The sequence below is a fragment of the Cydia fagiglandana genome, chromosome 8 (assembly GCF_963556715.1).
Source record: "Cydia fagiglandana chromosome 8, ilCydFagi1.1, whole genome shotgun sequence".
In the NCBI taxonomy this organism is placed as follows: Eukaryota; Metazoa; Arthropoda; class Insecta; order Lepidoptera; family Tortricidae; genus Cydia; species Cydia fagiglandana.
Window position 1 is genome coordinate 3636365 of NC_085939.1, and position 16561 is coordinate 3652925.

The 16561-nt window shown below is 37.9% G+C and overlaps 1 protein-coding gene across 1 annotated transcript in view; it reads left to right on the forward strand.

Moving 5' to 3' along the window:
• LOC134666485 (LIM domain only protein 3-like) overlaps window positions 1-13487 on the forward strand; it is an 88705-nt gene extending 75218 nt beyond the window's left edge. Inside the window, exons 4-8 of the mRNA XM_063523666.1 lie at window positions 894-1125; window positions 1508-1633; window positions 2129-2270; window positions 10582-10761; window positions 13191-13487. Coding sequence (XP_063379736.1) covers window positions 894-1125; window positions 1508-1633; window positions 2129-2270; window positions 10582-10731 — 650 coding nt within the window. The 3' untranslated portion in view covers window positions 10732-10761; window positions 13191-13487. The remainder of the gene's footprint in view (window positions 1-893; window positions 1126-1507; window positions 1634-2128; window positions 2271-10581; window positions 10762-13190) is intronic.
• The last annotated feature ends 3074 nt before the right edge of the window (window positions 13488-16561 follow it).

Below are 16561 nucleotides of genomic sequence, written 5' to 3' on the forward strand. Positions count from 1 at the left end.
TTAAGTAAATAAGTAGGTCACAATAAATACTTTTGTAAGTGATATTAGTAAACATGCAAATTCAATTTCACCCCCTACTTCCTACTAATTTAACAAGTAAAGCCACAACCAAAGTAAAGATAATAATGTAATTACTTCGAGTTGAACTCAGCTTTCTGCCTGTAATATAAATCGCGTGACACCTCCGAAGCTGTACAGTTTTAAAAGTAAATTACCTTCTTTAACTTGTTCTCAACGAAATGCGCGAAAGGGAATTACGGAATTCATAGAACTGACTGGCCGATAATTTGACTGTAACGTAATTGCATAAATTAAGCAATTAATCATTTCTTGACTTTAGCATGCAGCATAATATGTATTTCTTTATATATTTACGGTTCTACGAAGACCCTTTAACCGTATACAGAATGTATTTTATTTTAAGTCAAAGACATTATTATTACGAAGTAGTTTCCAAGTAGGTCATAGATACTAAGCTACTTTTTTCTATGAAACTAACCCCGAAATCGCGAAAGACAAACTGGCTGGTTCATATTATACAAAACACCCCGTATGTTTACCTGCTGTTGGACATATTTTAATTAAATAATAAAGCTTTTATTTCTTAAAACATATCTACACTGTATCCTTTTTCTTTGAAACTCGGAGAGCACCATTTATGACTGTATAGTGATGTCGGTTCTTTTGTAAGATTATATAATTAGATTAACTGTTCGCCTATGATGGTCATAATTCATAATAGTCTACGACTCTACGTGACAGCGTGATAACGACAGTGTCTGCCTCTTTCACTCGCGCGGTGTTAAGAAGTGACATATATCTGCTTTATCAAGCGTGTAACATTGTCCATCGTATGTCTCCTACACCTTTTAATGAAAACCTCTTGCCCTCAGGTCAGCAGGATGAGAAGTACGCGCTCAGCAGTAGCGTGGCGAACACAGGCGGCGCGCGTCTCTGCGCTCAGTGTGGCAAGGTCATCACGGAGCGGTTCCTCCTCAAGGCCATGGAACGCTTCTGGCACGAGGACTGCCTGAAGTGCGGCTGCTGCGACTGCCGGCTCGGCGAAGTTGGCTCCAAACTTTACTACAAGGCGGATCTCATGCTCTGCAAAAGGGACTATCTTAGGTAGCTTTGTTTAAGTTGTTAAGAGCGAAAACAATACTTAATCAGCATATACATTACATACATTAATACTTATAATAAGAACAAATAATGATAACTCTTTGGAATACTTACGTCGAAATCAACAAACAAACAAAATGTTGACATAAAATATTGAGGATCGACTAGCTAGCTTCCTATATTTTGCATCGTCGGCGTCTTTAATCGGATCCTTAGTCACTTGGCATGCTGCCTTTCTCCGCACTTTCTTTCGTGGTGACAATAATTATGGCTAAAAATAGTTTTTAAAATTAATAACCTTTGAAATTTATTTCGTGCATAACAAGTGATCTTAATCTGTACAGTCGTATTTTAAAGTTTATAACGAAATTATTACTTTTTATAGGTTATTTGGAGCCACAGGCAACTGTGTAGCGTGCAACAAAGTCATACCGGCCTTCGAAATGGTTATGCGAGCCAAGAGTTTCGTTTACCACTTAGAATGTTTTGCCTGTCAACAGTGCAATCACAGGTGAGAACATTTAACGCTTTTTCTTGTTGTAGGTATTAAACCTGCCATTTTCCCCGAAATCTCGTACATTTTGGTTTTCCTTTAGTAAATAATATTTATTATATAGCGCGTGTTTTTTTAAAGCGAACGGAACGGTACCGCGCGTATCAATTATCACTTTAGAAATAATTATTCAATATTTCACGAATAAATAAATATGCAGTTTTCGAAACAAAAAATATCCTACTAAACTAAACTATTATTATATCAAATTTCATTAAATTCTGTGTTCCTAATTCCATGTTTGTGAAGTTTTTCGAACTAAAGAAATCGTAAGAGGTCATAGATAATTTTAATATGATATAGGTACAATATTTTTTGACATAAAATATGTAAATAAAATAAAATGTATCACAAGTTCCCATTTTTAAGTGAATTGTATAAATTCTTACGAGAATAAAGAATCTTTAAACCGAATATTAACTTATAATTAACTCTCAAACATGTTTGGTACAGGTTCTGCGTAGGTGACAGATTCTATCTGTGCGACAATAAAATCCTATGCGAATACGACTACGAGGAGAGGCTGGTATTCGCCAGCATGGCGGCCAACCCCAGTGGTCTCGCGCACATCCGCCGCCAAGTCAGCGGCTTACAGGTATTTATGTGCACTCACATTTAGCCTACACTGAACTAGTTGCCATCGCAATCTGGAACTCTATGAATAACGACATCGATTGCCCTCCTTATGTCTCTATTTCCGTTATAGCCTTTTCGGATTTTCGAATTTTAAAATATGCATGTGTATTATAGACGTCCGGTGTATTCCCATCACGGCGGGACACGGAAAGAACGTGTATTATATCTGACGTGGACCAATGCGGTCTGTGAGACCGCGAACCTGTTCCAGCCGTCTTTGTAACAAATTATGGTTAAGTTAATAGCTTCAAACCGGCATTACCACACCACCAACTACCCCCGTCTTTATCGATTTAATACGGACTCGGCCATTATGCACGCTTGTTTGCAGTCTATAAAACATCGCATTAAAGTCTGAAAAGCCACGATGATTATGGTAATACGTAATTACACGCACCCACTTACGATTTTCATCTCGTTATAAGGAAAAGGTTTGTTTTTCAAATGGCCCCATAACGAATAAAGGGCACGTGAAAAAGTCGGCCCTGCGAAGTAAATAACTCCCACAAGGACACTGTTAGTGGGAGATTCTATCTCCACTTTATTATGTTTCTTTTGTATAAGATCATTAATCTTTCTCGTACGAACGCTTGTCGGAATGCGAATGTGGGGGAATCTATTTCATTTTATGAGTCGCGCGAGTAGAGGGCCCATTCAGCTGCGCGACATTTCTAATCGACTTTTTGATTGCGTGCACGGTCTGTCGAGATCTTGACTAGTGAATGGTGCAATGGGGGTTTAAATGAAGGATTTTATATAAAAATTACGTCATTATTGTGAGGGGGCAGATGGGAGCCTCACCAGGATGATGGAAGGTAATCAAAGTCGGGAACCAGGGCGATGATGGGTATTTATTAATTATATAAAAAGGCACCTGTAACAATACAGGTTACGTGTTAACAGATAGGTATGTATAAAAACACTTTCGTAATTCAGAAGGTTAGAAATCAAATAACTTACAATATGTGCCTTGGTGATGATGTAGATATATATCTGGAAGGTGTGCAGGGCCACAAAACGAGCACTATACTGAACTGCACGCACTTATGAATTATTACGTTTACTAATAAAAATCACACTTAAACGGTCGTGTTTAGAAACTTGGGAAGTACAGTCCGTTAGATAAAATGATGTTTATCGATCAAAGTATGTGATCGAACTGAAAATAAAAATCATTGAATGGAATTTGGAATAGGATTTGAATTTCAAAAAGGAATTTAGAATTTGTATGGTGCCAGAAATAGTATGAAGGTCGATAGTGTAACGCTTCGTTACACGCACCGTTACACTACCGGGGTCGCCCTGGAAGGGAAAATCCTGGGGCTTATGGCCAAAGGATTTTTCCGTAATGTAAATATAATGTAATGAATATGGGTATGAGTGATAAATTTAGAAGGTGGGGATGTTATATACAATGTTTATCATACAAGAGAGGCGATTTAAACATGCATACCAAAGGTCATTCATACATCATCTTATAAAATTTTGGTTAATTGTTTAACCAAAATAAGTTTCAATAGAGTACTCCTTTAAGTAGAGGACGTACTCATTAAATCGCTCTCCATTAGTATTAAGGCTTATTAATCAGTAACCACCCGCTGAATATTAATGAATCTAAATATAATATCTACAATAATGTGTACCTACAAAGAGTACGATTGTTGAAATTTATTCAACAAAATAATGCCGTATGGAATGTAGGATTACTACAAAATATCATAAGATAATTCCTTAATGGAATTAATAAATGTACTGTACGGTACGTATGTACCTAAGTACGTAAATATGAACGTTATGTCAAGGGAAAAAATATATAAATAAGTATTGTTCTAACTCTGGTAGAGTTAGCTTTGAATAACGTTATATGAACGTAATATAACGTTATATAAATTAAATAGTATAAATGAACGTATAAATTCGTACTAAGTAGGTATGTACGAAATGTAATGAGTCCGAAATGTATAATGGGGATGAGATATAATTATAAATGTATAACATTATATACAATATTTTACAAGTTAGGAGCTTAGGAGAAAAGTAGCTAAGTTTGAGCCAAATAAGAATCTAATTAAGGAAAAACAGTATATTATTTATTTTAGAATTTTGGGGAGAGGTTTAAGGTCTCTAATATGCCATCGTCCGAGCATTTTGCCGGACATGTCTTGTAGGACATATACTAAGGGTGATATTTTTTTTAGGATAGAACATTTAATAAACTTGGGTGCAAGTTTAGCAGAATAGTGTTTAGGAGAATTACTAATTGCGTAATTTCGTTTCCAGACGATGTCATTTTCGTTGAATTCGAAATGTTGGTGATGTTTATTATACGATGAAGAATTGGTTTGGTGCGCTCTCCAAAGACGGGCTTGTACTTCGGAGAAGACAGGCTGGAGAAGACCAAGATTATCAGCGTATTCGTCTCTGGGCGCGAATATAATATCATCTGTGAGATCAGATTTATCGTATGCTGATCCACATGTGACTAATTCGCGACCAAATACAAGGAAAGAAGGAGTATAATTTGTTGTTTCATTTACGGAAGTATTAATAGCAAATTGTATCTTATGTAGGTTGATATCCCAATTCCTGTGGTCATCCTGTATGAATGAGGATATTGCTGTGGTAACAACTTTATTATATCTCTCCACGGGATTTGGTTGGGCGCATTTAATTGCGCAATAGTGTATTTTTGGGATCTGATAGGAGTGGAATAAATCCGTTGTCTCTTGACTAACGAATTGAGGACCATGGTCAAGAATTATGGTCTGTGGGATTCCGTACACTAGGAAAACTAGGTTTTCTAGAATATGAACGATTACTGATGACGTAGCACGTTTAATCGCAAAGAGGAGGCAGTATTTTGAAAAACAGCAAGTAACGACAAAGATGAATCTGTTGTGTTTTAGTGTAGTAGGCAAGGGGCCGATCAAATCTATTGAAATGCATTGAAAGGGTCGAGAGCATTGCTTAGGTTTACCCATTAGGCCAAGTTTTAGTTGGGTTTGGTGTTTGCAAGCTAAGCAAGTCTCGCATTTGGCAATAAAATTTGAAATATCTTTGTACATTCCTGGCCAAAAATATTTCAATTTAACTTTATTGTATGTTTTAAATGTTCCGAAATGAGCGCAAGTTGGGGTGGAATGATTTTCTGTGATAATGGGTATTCTGTACTCTAGTGGGATAACTTCTTTCCAATTATACTCAGATTGGAGTAACGAAGGGGTTTTTGAGTATCGGTATAATTTATTATTATGTATTATGTAATCTGGAGTGGTGTTGGGGTTAGAACTGCATTTAGCGTAGATATTATTATACCAGTCGTCATTGGTATTAGAACTATTGTAGTTAATAACGTCTACTGAAGGTAAGCGTGATAAAGCGTCAGGGATTAGATGATCTTTACCACGTTTATGTTTAATTTCGAAGTTAAATGTAGATAGACGAATACTCCAGCGGGCTAGACGTCCGGTTGGATTATCTAGATGGAGAAACCATTGTAATGCGGAATGGTCTGTGTAGATTGTGAACTTTAAGCCGTTGTCAAGATAGCAACGCCAATGTTCTAGGGCTAGTAAGACACTTAAGAGTTCTCTTTCTGTAATTGAGTAATTTCTTTGGGGACCAGTTAGGGATTTGCTCATATAAGCAATGGGTTTCTCAACGCCATCAAATTCTTGGGTCAGCATGGCACCGATGCCGAAGCTGGATGCATCACAGTGGACTGCGAAGGGTTTTGAGAAGTCTGGGCAAGCAAGAACAGGGGTAGAGACTAGAGCTTCTTTAATGGATTTAAAGGCATTGTCTTCTAGTGATGTCCATTTAAATGGTGGTGCTTTTTTGGAAGTGGAGGTAAGTTTAGTTAGTGGTGCAACCTTTGTGCTGAAATCGGGGATAAAGCGTCTATACCAACTTGCTGTACCTAGGAACTTTTTAACTTCTCGAGGAGTTGTGGGAGGTGGGATGTTAAGTATTGCCTTAACCTTGTCAGGATCTGTTTGAAAGCCGTGTTCATTAACTATGTAACCAAGATATTTAAGTTCTTTTTTGAAAAATGAACACTTGGGGAAGTTTATAGTAATGTTGGCTTGTACTAGCCTTTGGTAAACTTTATTAAGTAAAGTGATGTGTTCATCGAAAGTATTACTTATGATGATAATATCATCTAAGTAGGTAAATACTGAGTTATCAAGGTTTTCAGAAGGGAATAACGCATCCATAAAGCGTTGTTGGGTAGCAGGGGCATTAGTCAATCCAAAAGGCATTACGCGAAACATGTACATGCCTTTTGAGGGTACATGGAAACTAGTTTTAGGTCTATCAGAAGGGCGTAGGGGTATTTCCCAAAATGCTTTTGCTATGTCTATCGATGATAGATATTTAGCATTTTTTAGATTATCTAAAATGTCAGAAATGAGTGGGAGTTTGTAGGCATCTTTGCGCGTAATCGAATTTAGTTTACGGCTGTCGATGCAAAAACGCCACGTTCCATCTTTTTTAGGAGTTATTATGACAGGGTTTAGCCATGGGCTTTCACAGGGTTCGATAACATTAAGCTTTAGCATTTCATCAACTTCTTTGCATAAAGCTTTTTGTTTCTCTGGAGAAAGCCTATAGCATCGCTGTTTGATTGGTGGATGGTCACCGGTATCTATGTGATGTTCAATGAGGTGGGTTCGTCCTAAGGGTTTGGTTTCTGTTGAAATATTTTTAAATTTTTCAATAATAGTATCTGAAATTAACTGTTGAGTTTCAGAAAGGTTGTCATAATTAGTGATGTGTTGGTCGCAGGTGGAAATAACTAGGGTATCTATATGTTTATCAGAATATGACGTTATGTCAGGTAATATGTGGGGAGCTATATTGAATTTTCTCCAAAAATTTGTGCCTAGAATCAAGGGTTGCTTTATAGTAGGGATAACATGAGCGGTAATAATAGCCACAATATTTTTGTACGAAATTGGTAGTTGAATTGTACCAATAGAGTATATAGGGTAGCCGTCGGCTACAGAGCCTACGACTTTATGGTCGTAATTTATGGTAAAATTGTGGGATAAGAGAATTTTATGGGAATTATTTCCGAAAATAGTTAAAGCACTGCCGCTGTCTAAGAGGCCACATAAAGTTAAATTATTTGTCTGGATGTTGACATAAGGTCGTTCATCGTATGGATCTTGAGTGAAAAGTGCTGATGTAGTATTGTATGATGACATAAATAATTTAATGGTATCTAACCATTGGTTCCATTCTGTAGCAGTAGTTTTATTTAAGTTACTTTTCTCCTTTATGCGTTTTTTGGAAATTTATGGCAAACTGTACATTTTGCAAAAGTGACATTTTGTTTGCCACAGCGGAAGCATACTATATTTTTACTTGTACAAATATCTAAAGAATGATCGTTTGTTCTGCAACGCGGACAGGAGTAACGTAACGTAGAAGGTGGTGCTGTTACAGTATGGACCGGTTTATTAAATGGGAATGGTGGTATATACGGTTGGGAAGGGGGGGTATGGTTAGAATCTTGTTGAATGTTGGTATAGTTGCTAGAGCTATAAGTAGAGGTAGTATTACAGCTTTCGTACCATTTGCACGATTGGAATAATGTGTCTATAGACGTAACATCTGTAGGAACTAATCTGGAACTGTAATAAGGGCTCATGTTTCTACGGAGGATATCTATTTTTTGTTTTTCAGAAAGGGGTTCATGTAATTTGGAAAAGAGGGCTTCCATGGCTGAAAAATACATTATTATTCGTTCATGTTGTTTTTGTTTACGGGAATGTATATTTTGTAGTAAGTTGTGGTCATGGTCATGCAATTCGAAATCTTTTAAGAAGTGGGTTTTAAATGATTTCCAATCTGTAAGGGTTGTTTTCTTTGACCTATACCAATCTAAAGGAGTGCCTGATAAAAAATCGTATATATATTTGTGTAAGCGTTTGTCGTCAATGTTACGCGCAATTGCAAACTCTTCGATGTTTCGAATAAAATCATAAGGGCAACTATCGCCTTTATAGTTGAATTTTTTAAAATCGCTTGGTTTTGCTTCAGAGAGGTTGGTTAATTTTCGAGCAAGTAGGTCTAAATTTGTGGAATCATCTATCAAAGAGGTTGCTGACGCGTAAGTTGACGTTGTTGTTGACGGTTGTGACATGTTAAATTTTGTTTGACATTTTGACAATAATTCGCATATTTTCGAATAGTTGTCAATAATTTCTGGAGATAATTCAGTGGTAATATGGAGACGTTCTATTCTGTTACATAAATGAAATAAGAAAACCGCTATTCTATCGTGCTTCGCTTGGTTGGTGGTCGCAAGCTGTAGCTGAGAAGAAACTATTGTGAGGCATCTGCTAATTTCGGTGATATCCTGTTCAAGATCATATGGGCTGGAGAGATTTGAACACGGGTCCGCGAATAAATTTGGAGTGAGGAGCTGTCTTAAATCATCAGCCTGCGCGGTGGCTGGGAACTGAATGTTCCTGAGTTTGAGCTCATAGATGAGTTCAGGTTTATTTAATAGTGCTGGATTCATTGTTTATTAAAGTGGATACTTATTATGAAGAGAATAATTGATGTTATCAATATAAATAAAATATGTAGTTATTAAATTTTATTTTTTATTGAATCGAAAGGAGAAGTTTATTGTGATATTAGGCTTAGTTGTGTATATTTATTTAATCGGGTGAAGGATAAGCTATCGGATTATCTCCAACAGTACTGCCGTAAGTCAGGATTGGTTCGCACTTCAGTGACTCCAAGGAGTTTTAAAAACACTTAGGATTGAAACCAATTTGTGAGATTTCAGTGGAAATCTTGGATTGTGTAATTGTATGTGATAGATGTTTTGTGTAATCACTATGTTAAGAGTTTTGTTACGTGGCGCGACAAAAAGCGTAGGACGCTGGCATAATAGGGATTAGAAAATAGATATAGATATAGGTATATGTAATTGGTTATTTAAGGGGGGAATTTTGGTTAAACGGTTGAGGATTAGATAAAAGGTTGGTTGTAAAATAGAAAATTAAATAAAATGATGTTAGGCCGAGAGATATTGTGAAAATTTGAGTTGGGTCGACTATAACCTTTTAGAATTTTGAAAAAAATCTTATGCTAACTATTACAAGATATATAAAATTGATAAAAAAAAAATATGTCTTCAAAAAGTAGCAGGCGTCGGCGTGGAGTAGGAGCACGAGCGTAGCGGAGGAGGCACGAAGAGAAGGGCTGCTCTGCGTCGTAGGGCGGGTGGGTTTGATCACGTTGATGGCGCCAGTGTGAGGGGGCAGATGGGAGCCTCACCAGGATGATGGAAGGTAATCAAAGTCGGGAACCAGGGCGATGATGGGTATTTATTAATTATATAAAAAGGCACCTGTAACAATACAGGTTACGTGTTAACAGATAGGTATGTATAAAAACACTTTCGTAATTCAGAAGGTTAGAAATCAAATAACTTACAATATGTGCCTTGGTGATGATGTAGATATATATCTGGAAGGTGTGCAGGGCCACAAAACGAGCACTATACTGAACTGCACGCACTTATGAATTATTACGTTTACTAATAAAAATCACACTTAAACGGTCGTGTTTAGAAACTTGGGAAGTACAGTCCGTTAGATAAAATGATGTTTATCGATCAAAGTATGTGATCGAACTGAAAATAAAAATCATTGAATGGAATTTGGAATAGGATTTGAATTTCAAAAAGGAATTTAGAATTTGTATGGTGCCAGAAATAGTATGAAGGTCGATAGTGTAACGCTTCGTTACACGCACCGTTACAATTATACCAGCATGAGGGTATACGTTTAACTCAGCTTATTAGATATACCTATCAGAACAATGTATACCATACCTAATTATGGAAATCATCAGAAAACCGTTACCTTTTGCAATACGACAGGTATAATGACAAGCATGTTGAGGTGGGACGAAGCTGTATAATACGAGTAAAATGTTCGATTAAGTTTCCAGTCACGTGAATCCTATTAATCGATTAAATCTGTCTGTGTAAGCACTGACAATAACACTAGTTAACTTTCCAAACTGTTGGCATAGTATGTGTAATATTTTATAGTTACACAATTAAATAAAGCGCTAAAGGCCGCCCAACATATAGGTTTTCCCAAGCGTCGTCGTCTTTTTAGTCAGCGCCTGCTGCTAACTGCTGCTTGACGCATCATTGGTGTAAAAGCGCTACGCTCTAATCGCCTTTGCCCTTAGCTAAAACCACTTACAGCCAGACTGAATGTCAGTTATCTTTGCAGTCGCCCAGCGCAGGCTACATCGGCGGCGCGGGCTGCGGCGCCGGCGCGGCCGCCGCGGACAAGGACGGCGGGAACTGCGCGGGAGCAGACGACGCCTCCAGCGGGTACGGCAGCCCGCCCGACCCCGACGTCTGCGACGCCGCGCGATGACCGACGATGCCGCGCCGACTTCTCGCCTCGGTTGGTACCTATCAGTATTAAGCCCGATTTAGACGATGCGAGGACTCGCATGCGAGTTTCATACCATTGAGGGTTTTGATTGGTCGGTTGAATTGGACGTAATCCACAGTCCGCAATGTAACTAAAATCGCATGCGAGTTCGCGCGCCGTCTAAATCAGCCCTTACAAAAGGTAACATTTGGATGGCAACTGCATTACCGCTGTCACTGTCACTATTCTTGATGAAATGAATGACATTCGTTGCCGCATTACTGCTGCGATTAGAACGTTACTAATTTTATCAAATAAATTGACAGTGACAGCGCCCGCGGCAACGCCACTGCAGCGCCGCAACAGTAACACTGCTGCAGTCGTCATCCGAATGTCCTCTTAGGAGTAACATTCCATTTCTGACCGCAGTTGCACTACTAGTACGAACGCATCGGTGTTATTTATTGTCAATTTCTATAGTAAAATGAATGGTAGTGCTGCTGTCGTTTGAAATGGACTGTCACTTTAAGAAGGGTTTTTAGAGAATCCGCACACTAGTATTTCCTAAACTTTGGGCTTAGTCGGCGCTGCTGCTTTACGCAAGGATAGGGAGACGCTACTGTCTTTGGTCTGCAAGCAGCAGATTACCCTAATTGTCTACCTACTTATAATTCACCTACGTACGAATCTAACTAATCATGACTATTATTTCAATTATCATTGTAATATTCTATAGGTTCTTAGTAACCTATTTTCATATTCAAGAATACTTGTCTGTTATCCTCCTCAAAATATACTTGAAATAAGCTGTCTTAGGTAAATACTTATAGTAATTTGAGCGCGTCTAAATGTAGGCGTATACTTCAATAATATATATGTCGTAGTCAGATCGTATAATCCGCCGTATTACATTACGGCTAGCCGTTTTCAAAAACAGGGGCGTTTTGAAATGCGGCGGTACGACGATTAGCCGGATTGTCACTGCGATATGTTCTTCAATAAGGCGGCCCACGTTTAGCCGCATCGTACATTGTAGAGTGACCAGTTCTTTCGGTCGCCTACGTAACCGGAGTTTGACAATGTTTGCAATTTAATTTATTTCTACCATGGTCCCACCGCACTACATGTGTTTCTTTTCCAAAACATTTCCTTCACAACTTAAATAGACGGAGCCCCGCAAGCGGGGCTCCTATTTCTGGGCGGTTTGCCCTTCGGGCATCTGAAGTTACCTAACGAACCTAACCTAATTACCTACCTACGCTTTTTTCCCCAAAGTGTAATGTTTTCACGGACGTCTCACTTAATCAATAGGTAGGTAGGTTAGGTTCGTTAGGTAGCTTCAGATGCCCGAAGGGCAAACCGCTCAGAAATAGGAGCCCCGCGAAGCGGGGCTCCGTCTAGTTAAGTTGAGAAGGAATTTTTTTTTTGAAAAGATACAGTCCGACAAACTCAATTTGATGGACACCCCAGCGTTTGTCAGGCAGCGCCACGAGTGTTAAAAATGGGAACTAAAAACTGTCAAAGCGGCGGCTAATGACTCGCTGTATTACATTACGGCTAGCCGTGTTGAAGAACGTATGGCGCCGAATACATTCCGGCGGATTCTCATTCAGCCGCATTCAATACGGCTAATCGTTAAACCGCCGCATTTCAAAACGCCCCTGTTTTTGAAAACGGCTAGCCGTAATGTAATACGGCGGATTATACGATCCGACTGCGACATATATATATACTTACTAATGAAAATTAGGTCGACTCTACTTATTAAAAATACTTGAATGCTGTTTCTCTAATACAAGTAAAACAAATAAAATAATATTAAGTACTTACTTACTCCGTTGGCTCAGCGACCCAAAATGAGACTTTGTCCTCCGACACAATACATCGCCACTTTTCCCGGTCCTGTGCGACCTCTCGCCAATTGCTGACTCGAAGTTCGCGCAGGTCCGCCTCCACTATGTCGCACCAGCGATATCTGGGGCGTCCGATAGGACGTCTTCCTGCTGGACGGCCCAGGTATGCTCTTTTCACGTTCCGATCTTCATCCATTCTCTCAAGGTGGCCCAACCAACGGAGTCTGTGACCTTCAGTCTCTCCCATGATGTTAAGTACTTATAGCAAAATAAACTCAAGGCTTGTATAACTGACGATTTCTACGAAAGCGCTTCATTGAGAACTGAAAGCTACAATATTCTAATTTCGGACATAGATTATTGTTTAAAACTTAGTAGGTATACCTTGTATACGGGAAGGTTCTTCATAAATTTAGTCATCATCATCATCTCAGCCATAAGACGTCCACTATCATAGGCCTCCCCCTTGGACCTCCATTCGTACCGGTTGGAAGCGACCCGCATCCAGCGTCTTCCGGCGGCTTTAACAAGGTCGTCCGTCCATCTTGTGGGTGGGAGTCCATCATAAACTTAGTAATAAAATATTAACTAAAATGTTTTGTTAAGGTGAAACCCCACTAGTGTCGGCGGGACGCATTGGCCGTCGGAGCTTCGTCCCTGAGGCGGACGTATTCGACTCTGCAAGCACCCGGCAATTCTCGAAAACACCGCAAATAAATTTAACGTGACAAACCCGATTCTTCTTTTTCATTGTAAAGTAACCATCACCAAAATTACTGCATTGTTTTATTTTATTTGAGTTGTAAACTTAAAGTTTTTTAAATTCCGAATCGCAAAGGCGCCGACGTGTGGATTTACTTCGCGACACCAGCGAGCATATTTTATGAATGCACGGGTACATTAGTCTAGAAGGCGACTATGGAAATGCGGCCACTTTACAAAATGTCCGGGATGAGTCGCGATAGCGTTGTCAGAACACGATATTTCCATTATGTATACGATTTGAGCACTTGTTTACATGTTAAGATAGCAGAGAGCCGCGCGCTGCGTGGGTAGCACTCTCAACCGAACCGGATTACACTCAGAAGCAATAACAAGGGCCCATTTTACGTCTCAAAAATATATAATTATTGCCTGGAGTTGAGAATTTGGGATACACATATAAAATTCCAAAACAGTAAAATTTGACACTTAGTATTGCTTGTGACAGTCTGATTCATATCAACTTTTTCGGTACATTATAGTATGCGCTGGTGCAATATTCTATGCTTTACCAACTCTGCAGTATCATACAATAGTTATAAAAGCAATCAATTTTAACACACACTGTCGCATAATGTAAAAATAATGTTAAACAATGATAGTTGTAACAATCGCATGCAACGATTCAGGTCCACGCACTTAAGATGTATTAAAATAATTGTTGATCGATCTCATTGTTATGGAAATGTTTGTACTTTAATAACCCTAAATATTGTTATCATACAAGGTATGAACTTATATTGAGGATAATTTGATTATTTTTTTTATTTTTCCCTGATTTGGTTAAGTAGGTGTACTGATGTTATTTTACCAAAGACAAGTTTCCGTTCATAGAATTTAATTATCTCCAGAACGATTAAGAGCTGTTTATAAATCGAATAATAGTGATATAAATTATACTCTGAAGTGGTGCAATGGTTAGTTAAGTACATTTCTGTATAAATATTAGAAAACTAACTGTTTAAGGCGTTTCATCCTTTGTGTTATCTCCTGCCATGGCTTCAGTGACTGTTCTTCGCGTGTCAAATGTTCCAACATCATTCCATAAATTGCTAAATTTGTGTTACGCAAATTATAAAAGAAATATTTAAAAGTTTAAAGATTTCTAAAGTCGGAGTAGCGTAACAAAAATTACGGCTACATAAGATGTTGTATTTATGTAAATATTCACTGTCATTAGTTAGCAAATATTGGCTAGAATAAATGTTTCGATCTTTCGTCAACATCGACAGAATGAGGTAAACGTCCTAGTGTATGGCAGACAGCTTGTCCTGTCTAATGCTTGGAATTAGATTGAAAATGGTAACTATTGGCACAGTAGGACACTATCCAGCACTAGGACGTTTACGCTAAATGCTTCATTTCACAGTTACTATGTAAATAAATATATTTATTTAATGATTCAACAAAAGTGTTTTAATTGCCTTACATCCCCCATTTACGAGTACCTATAATCGCAAAATATCTATGTTTTGAGATGACAGCTGACACCCTACCCACGCTATGAGAAAAAAAAAACTACTATAATAAGTTGTGTCGTAAAAACACTATATTTACACGTCCCGTTAATATCAAAATGAGATTAATTGGTGGACCAAAACACGTTTTTCAATGGGCCGATTTTTATTTTGTGGCCAATTATTGTCGTCTGATTTTGATAAAAATTGGTTTTAAGGAGCTTCTTACTCCGGGCATAAACACGAAATACCAATTCGAAATACCGACCAAAAATAAATGTAATTTTCCGTTAAGTTATGAAAATTTCATACGTTTTCTTAACTTAATGCAGGGACCGGAACCGCTTACCCTAATCAAGATTTTTAATCGAGTTTTGCTTGTTTTGAGAAACCTCATGATTCGAATTAATTCAATCACCGGTTGAGCTTGTAAAAGATTAACCCGATATAGAATTAATTGCAAATAGAGGTTAGTGACTGAGTGCAAACTAAGTTGATATCAGTCGTAGTTATTAGTTCGAGAACGTGATATAAATCTTATGTTCCATGATCTAAGGTTAATATTTGCAGACCATTAATACAAAATCGTAACATAAGACATTGCTGTTTTGACAATTTATGAATCATGTCACATGGAGTGGTAAAGACGTTACCATGACAACAGACACAATTAAGTGCTTGGTTTCAGAATTAATCCCATTAAAAACCCTATCAAAGCGCTTGCGGAATACCTACCTGTCAGTTAAAAGATTAATTTCATCATAAGCTTAATTTAGTAATGAGATTAACTTCATACAGAATTAACAGAATCAGATGATTCAGATGTCAACCCAAACAAACGATTAATTGTCGATAGGCTTAATCCATATGAATGACTTAATTTTAAAGAGGGCTTTAATTCTCTCTATATACTTATTCACCAAATTGAAATTGGACGAAAAATTTACAAGAAAATTATAATCGACCCAAATAACCATACCACTATTCAGGGTCAACAATAACTGGAAAATGTACCTATTCAGCAACCCATGTCAAATATGATCCTTACAAACATGATTTTAATGTCAGTTAACAACATCATGAGTGGAACAACATTTAGAGGTAGATACATATAATTAAATTTATAAAATATTAATAAAGACCTAACGGACATATAAACGACAGTAAATTACTTAAGCATTAATTTAATTATTCCGAGCAACACAAATCACTAATCTACCCGGTTACATTAAGCGTGCACCAAAGTTAATACCTTCTAAATCGCTTTGAGAATTACCGCGCGTGTCCCGAATTTATTGAATTAAAACTTATAGGGAATTACGTAGGTACCTGTGGATAATATTCTTGCATGGGTAAAGAATTCGGCAACATTAAAGTAAGGAATTAGCCTGAGTTATTGGGAGACACGGCACGCTCGCCCGTGAAAACTCACTTAAACTTTTTTAATTAAATTTCTGATTTTTCTTGCGCCGTGAGCTTTATTCAAAACGTTGTATTAATTAGTCTTCTACTGGGAACTAATGACCACCGTAATCGGATTTCACGCTGTCACGCCCGCAACTCACGATTAAACTTTTAATGTGTTAGGTATAAAGGATGACTCACGCTAGACCGACCCGAGCCTGGGCCGAGACGTCCGACACATCATTTTCTGGTATCGTCTTGGGTCGTCCCATTCGTTTTTCGTCAAGTTCTAATATTAGTCCTATTCTGCTTTCGTCACTCATTCTACATTGAAAGCCACCGACGATTGTGATG